Here is a 17,865-nt window from a genome sequence, read left to right on the forward strand (position 1 = left end):
CCGTTACTGTCCGGCTCTGTGAATAATCACATCAATATATTATTCCAAGGTTGTCCAGTTGCCAGATCTTGTATGAAACCCATCCTACTCGCGCAATCAACCCATTTGTGAGCTCAACCTGGCAACCCACAACCCAGTTGTGCCGTCGATATCTGCGCAGGAAGTAGACGCGGGAAGTTGAATAAGCGTTGCTGGTAGAAATGGGAAAAGACTCAGTGGTAAGTAAATATTTAACGCAATTAACGCAGCATCCGTTTTTTTCTGTCATCCTTTGGCTGCATGGCGTTACATTATATTCTTGCTAATGCTTTTAAACCATTCAAGCCATATCTTACTTATTTTATAAAACTTTAAAAGCAGAAAGTGCATCACTCATTCCTGGGAATACATTTGACATCGCAGCCTGACCTTGACGGAAATAAATATCCTACGCCAAAAGTACCAGAGAAAAAGTCTCAGCTGTGCTCAGATCTGTAAACCGGACAGTTGCTTTGGTTTTTCAATCCGTACCCGTTTCGCCCCGTGGCTCAAAAGGGACACAACAAAAATAGGGACACACGAGAAAGTCAAAATAGAATGCAAAATTTATTAACAAAATAGAGCTATACAGAAAAAGAAAAGAAAGAAAAAAACTACGTACAACAGTAACAGTGAACAAATTCATAATCCGTGCACGCTTTCGCAATCGTTGTTTTGTAGGCCTAAATCGTTCTTTCGCAATAGTTGTTTGTGATTTTCAGTTCCTGTGAAAAATTGTGAAATACTGTTCCAATAGGTGGTTACACAACAATATGCTGATTGATTACATAACAATATTTGGATGTAATATTCATTTCCAGTGAAAATCTGTTCCAGTTAATGGAGTATACACAGGTGATGTGTAATATTCAGTACAGTAAACTCAGTTTTGAAAACTGTACTCACAGATTTGTGGCCTATACCTTATTTTAGAAATCTGTTTTTCCTGTATATTGATTTCTTGTGTATTGTTAAGATTAATACAACTGTCTTAACTGAATTTTTCTATGATTTGGCGATGGGGTGTGTAATGTATAGATGACATGAAACCGCATGTGGTTGAACTGAAACCCCCCCAGAGCTCCCGTATTTTGGTACCCAAATGTTGACAGGTATGTGTCTATTGTCAGTGCTGACAATTGATTTCAACAAACAACAACAGCATATAAGCTGCTCGCCTGCACATATGACTCTGTTTTGTGTTATCGGCAGAGTTTTGATGATGTTAGTGACATTAACACTGATAACGCGATCATCTGTAACCATGAGCACAGCGGTGCGAAGCGCGTAATGACCACAACAATGTTCCTCTGCAAATCATGTGTAGTTTTATGCTTCAACCACTAGAGGGCCAAAGACTACACAGTGTAGCTTTAACAAATTCACTTTATTCTAAGGGTGTGTTTACACGACAACGATGTGCTAAAAACTGAAACGTTTTTCCTTTGCATTTCCATTGCACACGGATCCACGAAAACAACTAAAAACACTTTATTCTGCTGTCAGGCCAGTAGATGGCGATGTCACATTTTTTTAAAGAAGCACACGCGTCTATAGACTGAACATAGACTGTTTTGTAGTTTACACGGAGTCGATAACAGTATCGTTTTCAGAAACGGTAACACTTTATTTTACAGTGTCCTTGTTACATATGTTACATGTACTTCCCATAGTAATAACAGTAAATTATGCATAATTACATGCAACAACCAAACCCTAATCCTACCCTAACCCTATAGTAAGTACATGCACTTAATTAATATTACTCAGTACTTAAATATATAATTACACTGTAACAATGACACCGTAAAATAAAGTGTAACCTCAGAAACTTGCACTTTGAAACCCGTTTTAAAAATTTTGCGTTTTTTTTTTTTTAGGCCCCCAAAATGCTGTTGTCGTGTAAATTAACAACCAAAAAAAGTTTTTAGTGTCATTTAAGAGGCCCTTAAGGCTCTCTGAGATACTTGATTTAGGTTGGTCAATCTGTATACTTTACTGTAATTCTTGCTTTATTCCGTGAACAATATTTAGTTTGATTTAGAGCATTTATAGATATACAGCATTTATAGATACAGCACACACTGGGCCGGTTTCACAAAGATAGACTTTGACTATGGCTTAGATATAGTAGATAGTCAGACTTCAGATAGACATCTAAATCAGACCGTTGCACAAAGCACTGAAGACTCTGACTATCTTAAGTAGGACTACACTGCAATGCATTCTGGGTAAAATAAGACACTTTTCAAAACAAAAAACATGACGGATCGAGTAAGCGCATTCAACCGCTAATACCCCAGCGGAGGGAGGAGTATATACCCCTGTTTGTTGGAGGAGTATAACAGTTACAAGGACATTTTACTTGGGAAATTTAGCGGAGAATGTAGTAACAAGAAGAAATGTTTAAATTATGAGCATTTCCCCTTTTCTTTTGGCTGTCTGTAATGTAACTGATTGTTACTGCTGGTTGCCAAGGTAACAGAGTCTTAGACCTCAGTTAGCCTGGGTTAGGTGTCTAATTTTTTTGGTCTAAATTAAGTCAGTCTTTATTTTTGTGAAACAGTCTAACTTGCATTAGCCTAGTCTATGAGCGAATTATAGACTTTTCTAACACTATAGACCGGTCTAAAATAGCTTTGTGAAACCGGCCCACTGTCTCCACCAAACACTGTTGTCGTGCAAATGAACGGCCGGAACACATTAAAAGTTTTCTGTTTTCAGTTAAAATAGTGCATAAATAAAATAAGCGGCCCCTAAGTTAATAACTAATGATCTTTGCAACGGAAGTGAATCAATCAAAACTAACTTTATTCTAGAGCTGCTGTAAAGCCTCTGTTACTGTAATCTCCTATTATCACTGTAAAGCTGCTTTGAAACAGTCTATATTGTTAACAGCACTATAAAAACGAAGGAGACTTGACTTGACTCTTACAGGTCGGATTGGACTCTCTGGTCGTCCGGGGTCGTAGAAGTGTGTGTTCTCTCTGAGTCGGGGCAGTGAGAGCTGCTCGAGTCTGGATGTCATCTTGGCTGTTTGAGCTGCATATGAGATGAACGTCTGGACATTCTGGACACAAACACACAAAGCCAGTGTAAATGGCGCTTGACTGTAAAACTCATCGTCTCGAAGCACCAGAACCCGTCCTGTCGCATTAAACGACCTGTCTGTCGCTGGTGAAGTCCGGGTGGTTGGGTTTAGGGTCGGCCAGACGGAGGATTCGGGGTGAGACCATCGCGTTCCTCACACTGGGACTCACGTGCCAGATGGGACAGTCGTGCTCACACAGCAATGAGTGTGGAGAACTAGAGAAACACACACACACACACACATCAGAGAAAAAGATGCTGCTTTACACTACCTTTCAAAAGTTTGGGGTCAGTAAGATTATTTTTAAATAAAGTTTTATTTAGCAAGGACGCATTAAATCGATCAAAAGTTACATTTATAATGTTACAAAAGATTTCTATTACAAATAAATGCTGTTTATTTGCACTTTCTATAAAAAAAAAAAAAAATGTATAACAATTTCCACAAACCTGTTTTCAATATTGAGCATCAAATCATCATATTAGAATGATTTCTGAAGGATCATGTGACACTGAAGACTGGAGCAATGATGCTTTGATCACAGGAATAAATTACACTTTACTATATATTCACATAGAAAACAGCTGTTTCAAATTGCAATATTATTTCACACTTTTGCATTTTTTTCTGTATTTTTGATCAAATAAATGCAGCCTTGGTGAGCAGAAGAGACTTCTCTCAAAAATATGTACAAAATCTTACCGACGCCAAACTTTTTAATGGTTTCCTGGCAAATTTGCACACAAATTTTAATGTTTTTTATGTTTAGATTTTTATTTTCTATGTAACCAATAACCAGTTTTATCTAGGGTCACTGTTATTTTAGTATATCATGGTCATAATATACTACTATAACTTTTGTTAACATTTTGAATTACATTTTATTTTTTATAGTTTAGGTTTTATATTTTCACTTTAATTTTAGTAAAAAAAAAAGTTTTTTTTTTTGATTTGTCAAGTTTTTTAGTTTTATATTAATGGCTTTAACAGTAATAATTTTATCACACTCTTTCTTTTCTAATATAACATCATGTGTAAGATCTCTGCTGCTGCTTTGATAAGAATCAGAAACTTTCTTCTGGTTTGCAGCGCACGTGTTCTCAAGATGTTACGTAACAAAAATCCACAGGTTGTAAAATAAAACTGAATCCAGAGAGGAGCATGACAGATGATTTATGAATCCTCTCAAAATAATAATGTCATGGGCTCTTTACAAACAAAACTATTCGATAACTGACACAATATGTGAGTCTTTAAAACAGCTTGGATATTAAATTGGGCCCAGATCTGAGACTCTGATGTAAGACAGACACACACACACACACACACACACACACACACACACACACACACACAAATACACACAGACACAAATACACACAGACAGACAGACACACACACACACACACACACACACACACACACACACAGACAGACACAGACAGACACACACACACACACACACACACACACACACACACACACACACACACACACACACACACACACAGAGATAGACAGACACAGACAAACACACACACACACACACACACAGACAAGACACACACACACACACACACACAAACAGACAAGACACACACACAAACAGACAGACAGACAGACAGACACACACAGACACACACACACACACACACACACACACACACACACAAACAGACAAGACACACAGACAGACAGACACACACAGACAGACACACACACACAGACAGACACACACACAGACAGACAGACACACAGACAGACAGACACACACGGACAGACAGACAGACAGACACACACACACACACAGACAGACAGACAGACACACACACACACACGGACAGACAGACACACACACACACACACACACACTGACAGACAGACAGACACACACACACACACACACACACACACACACAGTATGTGCTACAGAGAATGCTCCAGGTTCTGTTACTTCTGTTCCTGAGCGCTCCTGCCTCGAGCTTTAGGAGTCGCCAGCCGGACGATGTTCTCGCTCTGGACCGCACGAGAGGAAGAGCGGCCGACCTTCATCCTCCTCTCCTCCTCCTCTTTCCTGCAGGGAGATTGCAGAGGGAATGTCTGATATCCCAGAGAAAATCCGCCTTTTCAAATCAGACAATAGGACGAGTGTTACAGGACGCTCGCCGGGAAGAAGAAGAAGAAGAAGAAGAAGAAGAAGAGGAAGAAGAAGAAGAAGAAGAAGAAGAAGAAGAAGAGGAAGAGGAAGAAGAAGAAGAAAAGAAGAAGAAGAAGAAGAAGAAGAAAAGAAGAAGAAGAGGAAGAGGAAGAAGAAGAAGAAAAGCTTCTATATGGAACCTGAGAGATTCTGTCAGACACTTTTTAGTACATAGAACCTTTTAGTGGTTCCATCGTGGAATTTTGTGAATTTAATCTTAATTAATTTGGTTTTACTTCACTTTTTTTTATATTTTGATTAAGTTTTATGAATTAAAGGAACACTATGTAGCTTTTCAACCTTCATAATATATTTCCAAGACCCTTGTGATGGTACATCGACTTACAATAGGTTGACTGACACGTCTGCCATAGCCTGACGGGGTCTGTATCGCTTTTACTGGCACTATGTAACTTCGGGGTTCGGGTAGTAACCCGAGCACAAAAAGAACTACAAAATTCGACTGCTTTACGGCATACGTCACTTCCCCCACCACTTCCTCAAATTTGGACGTGAGCGTTTATATACTGTATAATCCGACCGCTCAAACCACTTCAGGAGGAGGTCTGAGACGCATTCCAGACGAAACTGGACAAGTGTAAATGCATCTGGTTGTTTAAACCACATATGTAAATTGTACTCCTCCCAAAAATGTTAAAAAAAAAAATAAAAAAACGTGTGAGAGCGTGTTATAGTCTATATGTTATTGCCAGATATGACGACGCTACTGGAACACGCATCACCGCAGATGAGAAGCTGAGCATCGATTCATCAAGCCAACGTGCAAACTATCGCAAATCAAAGTGAAAGTAAGTCGCAGATGCTTATCACACAATCATCATTAAAAGTAAAGAAATGAAATGATCTTGCCAGGGCTGGTACTGCTCTCTCTTATTGCGGTCTTTGATTTTGAAATTTTAGCTGATGATCAATAAAATGCAGCTCATATCTGTTGCTTTCGGTGACGTGCCCTCCATTAAATCTGCATACAGCGCGAGAATTGAAGATCGGATTTAAATCCGTTTCGCAAAAACACATTTATGTGACCAGGTGTAAATGGAATCGTTTTGATAAATCAGAAATCCGATATGAGAAAACGCATGAAGTGGCCAGTAAATAAATCTCTTATTTGTAAACTTGTTTGCATCTATGTTGTATGTTGTTGCGCTTGCTTGTAGTATGTTTTTTTTATATGCTGTTCATTCATTTATTGCTGATAATTAGACCAGTCCAATAATTTCCACATATGTCTAGCTAGCTTTCGATTATCAGAGCTGTTAACAGACTTGCTAACAAACACTCGTTTCTCTTACGTGTTTTTTGCGTTATGTTTTATTGCCTAGCTTGCCTCACGAACTAGTTTGCCAGCTGAACTCAGGTGTTGTGAGGTGTATTTATCACGTAGTCCTGAGGGATATCAGACGACGCTGTTGACGTTGATTCTTGCGATTATCATGAGAACAGTTTTTAATATCTCACATAATTATCGGGACATAAATAAGTCTAACGTAGAGGTTGGGGGTTGGGTGGGTGGGTGGAGGGGTATTTACGACAGTGTAAGTATTCCACAGCGACTCTAGGGGTCACTGTTTGACAAAAACACAATTTCTCCACAGTGTGCCTTTAAACATACTTTATCACTAGACAAATACGATTGAAATGACCTGTTAAACAAAAGAATTTTGCAATAATTTAAGACATTTCTCCTTCTATAGAACCTTTTTAGCCTAAAGAGTTCTTTAAAATTGAGTCGAGAACCCTAGAGTTCTATATTGAACCACACTCTTTTTTTGCTAAGATTGTAGAATTTGTAAAGTTTATGCTAATAATCACACCCATATTTCTCAGAGTTGTCTTTTATGCGAGTGTTTTCTATGCTCTCTTGAGGAGAACGGGCTGGAAACGTTCTTGCTGGCTGGACTCATTTCAGTTTATCCATTATCTCATCAAATCTCTACAACTTTAACCGGAGCGCTGGGCACTTGGACAGAGAGAGCGAGGCATTTTAATGCAGTTTTCCCTCGTAATATGAATGTGGAATTTGTCGGGGAAGAAAGGACATCAGTGTTCGTCTGTAAATGCTTGGCAGTGCTAGAGAATACATGCATAATAGCATGCTTGATCAAACTATGATGAGTATGGTGTAAAATACACAGCCTAAAGCATCCAGAAATGAACAACTGGAAACGAGGAACATTTCCTCTAAACACTAGCTTACACTAGCAGTCGTCACATGCTAGTTTCCGAACGCCGAGCTCAAATTCTCATTCATTATTAACAGAAATGCTCCTTATGAGCTGAAGCTGAGCTCACACAACCGTCCTCATGTTCACTACTGATCGAACACTCGCAGATTTTAGAAACAAGTCTCTTATGCTCACCAAGGCTGCATTTATTTGATAAAAAAATACAGAAATAATAGTGAAATAGTTTAAAACAGCTGTTTTCTATGTGAATATATAGTAAAGTGTAATTTATTCCTTTGATCAAAGCTGAATTTTCAGCATCATTACTCCAGTCTTCAGTGTCACATGATCCTTCAGAAATCATTATAATATGATGATTTGATGATCAAGAAACATTTATGATTATCAATGTTGAAAACAGCGGTGCTACTTTATATTTCTGTGGAAACCATGATACTTTTATTTTTTGATGATTCTTTAAAAGCTTAAAAGTAATTGTTTTAAACATTATAAATATCTTTACTGTCACTTTTGATCAATTTAATGCATCCATGCTGAATATAGGCTTATTTTTTTCTTTTTTATAACCTCAACCTCAATTTTTTGTACATAAAGACATTTTTTTGGAGTGATGCGACTCCAAAGCTGAATCAGGAGTACCTGAGCTGAATCTGGAGAGAGAAGTCTTTCTTATGTTGGGCCAGAGCCTTTATTCTGGGACTGGGAACGGCCCGCAGTGCTGAGCGGGACAGAGGCCGGATTGATTCCTGGTTTCCCCATGTCAGCGTCCTGAAGCCCAGAACACAAGCACAACAGATACCGGCCTTACGTCAGCTGGATCAGGGGACGAAACAACTGCTGAATGGCTGTATTTGGCTAGTGCTGAAAAATATAAGCCTTGAGTCTATTTGTACTTGTGGCTGCTGAAAATAGTTAGATTAGAGGTACTAATCAAGTTTAAAAAAAAATAAATAAAGAGAGAGAGAGAGAGAGAGACTATTTTATTTGAAAACAATATATCTAAACCAGCCAATAGCACAGAATGAGAAATCTATCCAGGACATGCTTGGTGTATAGACCTTATGCGCCAGAGAAACGAGGGCGCCGCCATCTTTAGAATATTGTCTTTTAACTTCCGTTTTGCGGTCGCTCTGTATATTTCTATGGCATTGCTGTCCAGAAGTAATTCACTTTTGAAGTGGATTTACTTAATGTAAAGTTAACGAAAGTTATCATGAGGGCTGTAATGTTTAAAGCAGATGACTTAACAAATGTCAGTCGACCGACGTGAAGATTTTAAAACGAGCATTTCATTAATAAACACGCAAAATCGCCGTGAAAATACAGACCGGAAGTCAAACGAGCGCAGCGCTGAAAAGAGGCGGGGCTACACAAGGTATATATTTAAACCCAAAATACAATATGTATATTTTGAAAATTAAGCCTACTTTACACTTGTATTTGTCATGAAAACAGCCTCATGATACAAAAACAACGAATGTTCCTTTAAATAGGCTTAATTTTCAAATGTCTTGAAGACTCACCCAACTAAACAGAAAAAATGAGGAAGAAAAAAACTAAACAATAAAAGACTGGTTAACACCAGCTATATTAGTTCAAGCTAACATCATAAATAGTTAGAAATGGCATTAAACTTTCTGTATAGCCTACTAGTGAAAAGTTTGAAATCATTAAGATGTTTTTATATGTTTGAAAGAAGACCCTTATGTTTCAAGATTAATTGATGAATAGAAAGTTCAATAGAACAGCATTTATTTAAATTAGTAATGTTTTGTAACATTATGAATAGACATTTTTGTTCATTTTATAGCATCCTTGGGAATAAAACTATCTTTTTTCTTCTTCTTTTAATTATTTTTTTTTGAATGCTAGTGTATAACTTTCAAATGTAGTGGAATCATGGTTTCCACAAAAATATTAAACAACAAAAACTGATTCAAAATTGATCATGAGAAATACAAAGAAATGTTTTTTTTTTACCAAGGTGTTGTGGCCCAAACAGTCTTGGACTTTTTTGGTTGAGCCAGAAATGAAATCCTACAAGCAAACATGTTATCAGCCTCTTAAAAATATTAAGAATTTAATGAAAAACTAAATGTTATTCTGATATACATACCTATCCAAGTCTTACAGGAAAAAACAAACAAACATATATTAGCACATTTTTCAGTAAAAATAACATGAGAGCATTTTTAGGTTTTGATTTAAATGCAAACTTTACCTGAGTCCATTCTGTCCAGTGTACAGACCTCTCGGCCCAAAGGAATCCTGGGAAACTAAAAGCTTACTGGATAGTCACAATAGAGACCAGTTGTTGCCAAGGAAGCTGTTATTATGGCAACCGGTGTCACATGGTGCAGCTCTGTAGTCAAAGATCAAGTACAAGTGACATCTTAAACACAACAGGATTTAAAATAAATAAATAATTCAAACACAAGATTCCAGCAAATCAAAGATCAAAAAATGTTGTCATCGTCAAAAATGACAAAAATATTCAGGTGTTTCAATCGATATTTAATGATTATCAAAAGACCAATCATAAAACATAACAAATCTTCACTTGATTTCTGGCATTAAAAATCCAATTAAACACAGAAAGGTCAAGTTACAAAATTAATATACAGACCCAGACATTAGCAGTGTAGACAATCCTTACTGACAAATCAGTGTGTTACATTATCAGGGTTCGTACAGATGCTGTAAAAAGAAATTTCAGGACTTTCAAGGACTTTTCAAGCACTACTTTTTTGGTTTTCAAGGACTACAATCAGAGATCTCACTTATCAAACAATATCTTTAGTATTTTTAAGGATTATTAAACTCAAATTACAGATATAAGGTATCCAAAATACAACTTACAACGTATTTAATAATATATATATTAAATACAAAGTTTATAATGGCTATTATTGTTCAATAAATAATATTGTATATTATAATGTCGGTGTACTTCGTATTATCAGACAGGCTGCAGTGTTAATTTTGCGTGAAAATATTTTTTTGTTGTTTTTTTCGAAAGAATTTATTGTATTTTAAGTAAGTAAAGCACTCTTTAAGTACCTCTTCATAAATATGGCTGTTTTCAAGGGTTCTCCAGGACTTAAATGTCAAAAAGTCAAATTCAGGTACTTTAAGCACCTTGTACAAACCCTGATTTATGAACCAATCAAAGCAAATTAGTGCTGGGCAACAACTAATCACATCCAAAATAAAAGTGTGTGTTTATATGTGTGTGTGTACTGTGTATAATTATTTTGTATATATAAATACACACACATGCATGTATATATTTAAGAAATATTTGCATGTATTTATACATAATTTATATTATATATAAATAAAAATTTTCTTAAATATATGCATGCATATGTGTGTGTGTGTGTGTGTGTGTGTGTGTGTGTGTGTGTGTATATATATATATATATATATATATACACACACACACAAAATAATCATACACATTACACACACATATATTATGTAAACACAAACTTTTATTTCGGATGTGATTAATCGTTGCCCTGCACTAAAGCAAATGCATCGAACACATACAGTCTTCATAAAAGAGCTTCAGAAGGTTCATAGCATACTCAAACATCCCATAATACACAATCACAACAGCAGCAGCAATACACTGAACACATTATCATCTTTGGCATCTTTTTCAAAATGCTCCGTTTTCGTGTTTTCGTGTCATTAAAAGACAGAACTATTTCCTCTAGTGTCTCTTCTTCTACAGACACAGGCTGGTTTGGTTGTCATTTGGTGCATGTAAATGAAGCCCTGAATAATTGTGACACAGAAACTACTTCCAGTCGCACAGTCGACGGTCAATTGTCCGCCATCATGTCGATGATGATGTCCCGGGCGTCCTGCACACCGGTGTTGGACACACACTTTCCCTTCTTCACCTGAGTGCCGATCACACTGAGCCGGTGTCCGTCGCCAGCCTTCCCCAAATCCAGCGCCTCGTACAGGTCGGTGATCCCACGGGCCCCGGGGACGTCCTGATGGGGAAAAAAATTACAGAGAATAATTACATTATTTTATATATTGCACTGTATATTTTCTTTTCCTATTTGCTGTAGTCGATATTTGATCAAATATTGAATCAATACTTTAATACTATATGTTGGGACTATTGTCATGTTTATTATTTTTAATGTGACTGGCATTTAATAAAAATGTCTAATGTCTAAAAAAAGTCTAAAATGCCTCCTAAAAAAATAACCCTGTATGAGAAGATTTTAGCCATTTCACCAGAGCAAGTGTGTTTTTCCTGAATATCAGCACAACTGAAAAATATGAAACTGATTTTATACTACAGTTAATATTGTGACTTACATTTTAGAGAGTATTGTCAGTACAGGCTCTATTTCGTGTCTCAGAGCAACTGAATTCCTGAATGAATCAGCGTCTTTGAACGAATCAATGATTCAATGATTCATTTCTGAAGGCAGTCACTTGTTTCATTCCGGATTGAATCATCCGTTTGAACGAATCTTTGAATGAATGAATGACTTATCCTGCGTCTCAATTCGCCTACTTATACTACGCCCTAAAAGTGTGTGCTCTTTTTGTGAAGAAAAAGAAGATACTTTTGAGTGTGTTGCAAAAAGTAGACAAGCTTTGGGACAAACTATCACGTCATACAATTGCGTCTTTAACGGCTGCTCTCTGTCACAGTAAACTGACCTGTCAATCATCTTATCACAGTAAACTGACCTGTCAATCATCTTATCACAGTAAACTGACCTGTCAATCATCTTATCACAGTAAACTGGCCTGTCAATCATCCTATCACAGTAAATTGACCTGTCAATCTTCTTATCACAGTTAAAATCCTCCACATTTAATTTCCTGCCGTATCGGAGAGAAATGCAGAAGCTCGTTGATCTGCAGTCGCGGTCTTTCATGCGGAGACTCTCCTCATGTTCACGCATAACGATGCATTTAAAAGTTAAGGGCCAAACGGATCTTTATAAAAGTTCACGTTGTTGTTGCAGATTAAATATAACACGTATAACATTACATCAAGATTTTAATCAGCTTAAATGTTGATTATTAGTCACTCAAACCCCTTTATCTGAACCTTCAGTCGAGCAGATCCGCCATGTTTTGTAGCTTTGAACACTTTTACATGTCTGAACTGAATCCTTCTCCAAAGCGCAATGGGTTGTGGGTAATATTACCACTATGCTTCTATGCTTTGGGACACACTTATTTTAATCTCACACTGTGTTTAGGATGGATCGTGTGGACAATGAGACGCAGGGTTACTCATTAATGCAGTGAGTTGCTGCCACCTAATGGTGGCTTTAGTATCAGTTCATTAAAAAAAAATTATAATTTAAATTCATTCACATGACAGCTACTTTAAAGTCCCCCTTTAGTCAATAATTTGATCTCATATTTGATCACCAAAAAGACATTTAACATTGTTCCCTGTGAAAAAAAATTCCTTCATGCCTTAAAATAGCTTGAATGTAATTCGACACCCTTGCCTCATTTAATATACGCAGATATATGAATATGCTAATGAGCCCCGCCTCCACTCACTCACTCAGCTCAGAGATCCACTCAGTCAACTTACTGAGGTTAACTGCACAATGTTCTCGCTCTTTACGACGTCAGACACATAACGTAATAAATATGATTAGCCTTTTGTTTGACTATATTACCAAAAAGCTAATAATGTGTTGCTAATGTTACATATCTGGCTTACTTGAACACACACACAAGTCACTACACAACAAATAACAGCGCGCTTGTTCATCTGCATTGATGCAATAGCGAAGATTAAAAAGCATTTGGTTAGCAGAAAATACATTTTTATTTTCCAAAATCCTACTTTTTTTTTGATGTTCTTTGTACTGTATTGATCTGTCCACCTAAAAATAAATTATTGGTGACGAGGATGAATGAGGAAGGGTGGAGATGCTGGATGACAGGATATATATATATGAGAAGAGTTCAGATGAAAAAAGTGCCATATAGATATAGATATATATATATATATATATATATATATATATATATATATATATATATATATATATAAGCTGTGACATAGTTAATATGGTTTATTTTTTTCTTTCTTATTTTTGGTTAGTTCTGACTGGCCAGTAACTTAAACGTTTAGTAGCCAAATTGGCAGGCGAGTGAAAAAGTTCATTTCAAACCCTTCATATAAACAACATTAAAGCTTGATTTTCCGCACAGGAGGAGTTTAATCCCACGTGTGAGCAGCCAGATGGCCCTGACACACTCGATCAGAGAGGATTAGTGTGTGTTCACCTGTTTGTTGGCGAGCAGCACTAGAGGAAGGCAGGGGTCGGCCGACAGGAGCTGATGTAGGAGACGTTTAGCCAGAGGGAATCGCTCCGGGTCGGACGAGTCCACCACGAACACCATCACACGTGCTTTACCCAGATACATCCGCCAGTAATCACGCAGCTTCTCTGTGCCTCCGACTGCATGACACACACATCACACACACACTAAATACTAGGGGTGTAACGAGACCCTCATGTCACGATCCGATACACATCACGATACCATATTATTGCGATACTCCAAGACATATGATAAAAGATTAACTAAAAATGTACTGTTGATTAAAATGCTAAATTTGATATTACATTGTAGTGTAAATGAATAGTCTTGGACTTGATGCTGGAAACCCAATCAGGACAATAGAGACACCAGAATAACAATATTCATGATTCTGAAGCTGAAAACAGAGTTATTTTAGACGAATATGCTTGATCTCGGTCACTGACTAGATATATTTAAATATATATTTTTACTGGTAACATCAGACATTTGGCATTATCAGGACCCACAGATATTCCCCCATCGCATTATTATACATTATATTCAACCTTATATATAGTAGTTTAATGTAGTTCTGACACTAAAACTCTAATTACACAGTAATTTTTATTTTGGGTGAATTATACACAATAAATATTGTCACTATCCTTGATACATATTTATCAGGGTTCGTACAGATGCTGTAAAAAGAAATTCCAGGACTTTTCAAGCACTACTTTTTTGGTTTTCAAGGACTACAATCAGAGATCTCACTTATCAAACAATATCTTTAGCATTTTTTAAGGATTATTAAACTCAAATTACAGATATAAGGTATCCAAAATACAACTTACAACGCATTTAATCATATATATTAAATACAGTTTATAATGGCTATTATTGTTCAATAAATAATATTGTATATTATAATGTTGGTGTACTTCGTATTATCAGACAGGCTGCAGTGTTAATTTTGCGTGAAAATATATATATTTTTTTTTGTTGTTTTTTTCGAAAGAATTTATTGTATTTTAAGTAAGTAAAGCACTCTTTAAGTACCTCTTCATAAATATGGCTGTTTTCAAGGGTTCTCCAGGACTTAAATGTCAAAAAGTCAAATTCAAGTACTTTAAGCACCTTGTACGAACCCTGATTTATGCATTTCTGTATTGCGATATATTGCTACACCCCTACTAAATACTAATGCTTTTTAATTACCCTTTTTAATAGCATGTTTTAAGCAGGACTAACATCAACATTGCATTTATTTGATCGGTGAGTTCAAACCCATGGTATCATCAGGAGTCATGTGTGAGCTATATTTACTCTCTAAGAACTCGATCTGAAGCTCTTCCTTGTTGATGGAGACGGCGTTGAAGCCCTGAGTGGGACACACGTCTTGTTCCAGGCTGCCGGTGGCGAAACAGTGCAGTAAACTGGTCTTTCCCGCCCCGTCCAGACCCAAAACCAGCACCTGAGTACCTGCCGTCCTGGGCTGGACCACACAGAGAACAGAGACAGCCACATCAGAACAGATAAATCCACATCAGAACAGATAAATCCACATCAGAACAGATAAATCCACATCAGAACAGCATTCTTGGCAGAAATCACAGAGTAAAGCCGCCTCAAAGGTCACAGGAAGAGACGGATTACTCTAAAAATACACTGAATTAATTACCAAACAATGCATGAATTAATACCAAACAATGCATGCACATTTATTTTTTTAATTATCAAACAATGCATGCATTTTTATTTATTTTTAATTACCAAACAATGCATGCACATTTTTTTTATTTTTTATTATCTTTCAGGTAACACTTTAACTATTTAAAAGAACCATTACATAAACCATGAAATATCTGTAGCTCATTATTTTAATGACTTTGGTTACACTTTATTTTAAGGTGTCATTGTTACAGTGTAATTATACATTTAGGTACTGAGTAATATTAATAAACTACATGTACTTGCTATAGGGTTGGTGTAGGATTAGAGTTAATTGCATGCCTAATTTAAAAATTACTGTAGTAAATACACATAACGTGTTACAAGGACACTGTAAAATAAAGTGCTCCCTTGACTTTTATTAAAACATGAATCACTGTTGCATGACATTTCTTAATATTTTGCATGTACGTTCACCATGTTAAACTTAATAAATTATGTTGACGAATTACTATTAACATTTCTAAATAAAATAAAAAATGAACAAAAGATAATATCATAATAATACTATCTGGAACTATTTAAGCATTACACATTCCGATAATGTTTTATTAATGAACATTAACATTTAGGAAAATGTGAATTAAAGATGCATGGTATTTTTTTTAAACAATTTGCATCTAAAATTATAAATTACAATGTTAACGAATTATTAACATTTCCAAAAATATGAATCAAAGTTCCATAGTATTATATGAGACTATTTGCATGCACTGAAAGTATAATTTTAAGCATTATATGTTATGATAAAGCTTATAAATGAACATCAACATTAGAGAAAATCTTAATTAAAAGTTGCATGAGGTTTTTAACTATTTGCATCTACCTTAAGGATTTGCTATGCATTATATAATAACTGAATATTAATATTTATGAGGATGTAGAATGTGCATGATCTGTTAAGCATTACAATAATACTTGTGTAAACTGGACTGTTACATTGAGGCCTCGCGTGCAACAAATAGACCACGATAAATGCAAGTCCAAGAGGATAAACTGGATCGAAACCAACAAACCTCTGATATTATAGGCGTCTTTTGTGCAGTTTCGGTCTTGGTCGCTTTATGCGCGTGTTCGTTCAGCTCGTCCTTCACTTTTTTCTTTGGTTTTTGTGTTTGATGCATCAGATAGCAGAAAGCGCACGCGACTCCTCCCGTCAGCGCGAGCGCGGCGCCCATCATCCCGATCTCGCGCGCACCGGGCATGTTCACGCTCAAATCAAGCCTACAATATCAAATCAAGTACAAATGTAAACAAACGCGATACTTTTATCACGCGCACTTGGGCATGATGCGCCACATAAAGGCCTCGGTGCGGCTCCACAAGTGGATTAGAAACTCTACAAGTGGATATTTCCGGGTGGCGGAAACAGCGAGAGCAAGAAATAGAGTTATCAGTGCAGATAGCAATCGAATAAAAGCGCTATATGAAGTTTATTCGTCGTCTTTTGCACAAACGGAAAAGGTGCAATCCGAGCTTTTGTGCTTCCTGGAGATCAACAACCAAAGTCTCGTGAGGTAATCACAACAAACCGCGAGAGATTTTCATCTTAAATGTCTCTGCGGGGAGTCTGAGCTCAAATAATCCCCTGAGATGAACCTGCCAATGAGAGGAAATCGTTTTCATTTAATTTTAAATGTGCACACTAGTCGGCGGTGACATGTTTGATGCAAGTAATGCGTGATCGTTCCAGCAGAGGGCGCTCGAATGCAGAGCGAATCAGTGAATGCGCCGCAGCAACAGCGCCCTCTGCTGGTGAAGTACTGCACTTACAGAGACATTTACAGTTTTTTCCAATTGCTAACACACACTTTTGCAAACTAGGCTGGTTTTATCAAAATACTTAACTCAATTCACAAAACCACACACTCAAACCGCAAAATACCTAATTTTATCGCACTGCAACCAAAACTACATGCAGCATCATCAAAATCAAACTTTTGCACGAAATGGCGCACACTTCATTCATATTAGCAGATTTTTGTCTAACCAACTACACACTGTTGGGCGTAATGAAAAGCACTCTCATCTTTATGCTTTGCCATAACACATGCTGTTGAAACATGCTATTTTTTATTTTTCACCAAACAAGTCAGTGCAACATATGCACAGCAGAAATATTTACATTGGACTGAACTAAAATATGCTCATAAAAAACAGTAAACTGAAAAAGATTGAAGCGTTAACAATGAAGCGTTGAGGTGTTTGGTCAGGTGACACATGTATCTGCCAATCAGATCATGGAGTGTCATTTTGAATGGCAGTGTTTTGAAATGGCAAACATGTGACTTTCTGTCAGATTGTTG

General features: G+C 36.7%; 2 protein-coding genes across 2 annotated transcripts in view; both read right to left on the reverse strand.

The window, feature by feature from the left end:
* Window positions 1-9,932, reverse strand: part of spmap2l (sperm microtubule associated protein 2 like) — an 11,806-nt gene extending 1,874 nt beyond the window's left edge. The window contains exons 1-6 of the mRNA XM_084132597.1: window positions 9,735-9,932; window positions 9,494-9,639; window positions 8,153-8,281; window positions 5,064-5,183; window positions 3,183-3,324; window positions 2,954-3,088 (exon numbers count right to left, since the gene is read on the reverse strand). Coding sequence (XP_083988723.1) covers window positions 2,954-3,088; window positions 3,183-3,324; window positions 5,064-5,183; window positions 8,153-8,281; window positions 9,494-9,564 — 597 coding nt within the window. The 5' untranslated portion in view covers window positions 9,565-9,639; window positions 9,735-9,932. The remainder of the gene's footprint in view (window positions 1-2,953; window positions 3,089-3,182; window positions 3,325-5,063; window positions 5,184-8,152; window positions 8,282-9,493; window positions 9,640-9,734) is intronic.
* A 74-nt stretch (window positions 9,933-10,006) lies between these two features.
* Window positions 10,007-17,257, reverse strand: arl9 (ADP-ribosylation factor-like 9). The gene is made up of 4 exons (XM_084132596.1): window positions 16,576-17,257; window positions 15,155-15,323; window positions 13,811-13,986; window positions 10,007-11,520 (listed from the first exon to the last, which is right to left on the reverse strand). The coding sequence occupies exons 1-4, from the start codon at window positions 16,762-16,764 to the stop codon at window positions 11,344-11,346; spliced, it is 711 nt and encodes a 236-aa protein (XP_083988722.1). The 5' UTR covers window positions 16,765-17,257; the 3' UTR covers window positions 10,007-11,343.
* Window positions 17,258-17,865: the final 608 nt, after the last annotated feature.

This window comes from Abramis brama, assembly GCF_963993115.1.
Source record: "Abramis brama genome assembly, chromosome: 13".
Taxonomy (NCBI): Eukaryota; Metazoa; Chordata; class Actinopteri; order Cypriniformes; family Leuciscidae; genus Abramis; species Abramis brama.

Coding starts and splice junctions, on each gene's coding strand:
- arl9 (XM_084132596.1), bottom strand. CDS start 16,764: ATGCCCGGTGCGCGCGAGATCGGGATGATGGGCGCCGCGCTCGCGCTG. Junction 15,324..16,575: donor AGACGCCTATAATATCAGAG/GTTTGTTGGTTT, acceptor TGTGTGGTCCAG/CCCAGGACGGCAGGTACTCA. Junction 11,521..13,810: donor TGCTGCTCGCCAACAAACAG/GTGAACACACAC, acceptor TTTCCCCATCAG/GACGTCCCCGGGGCCCGTGG.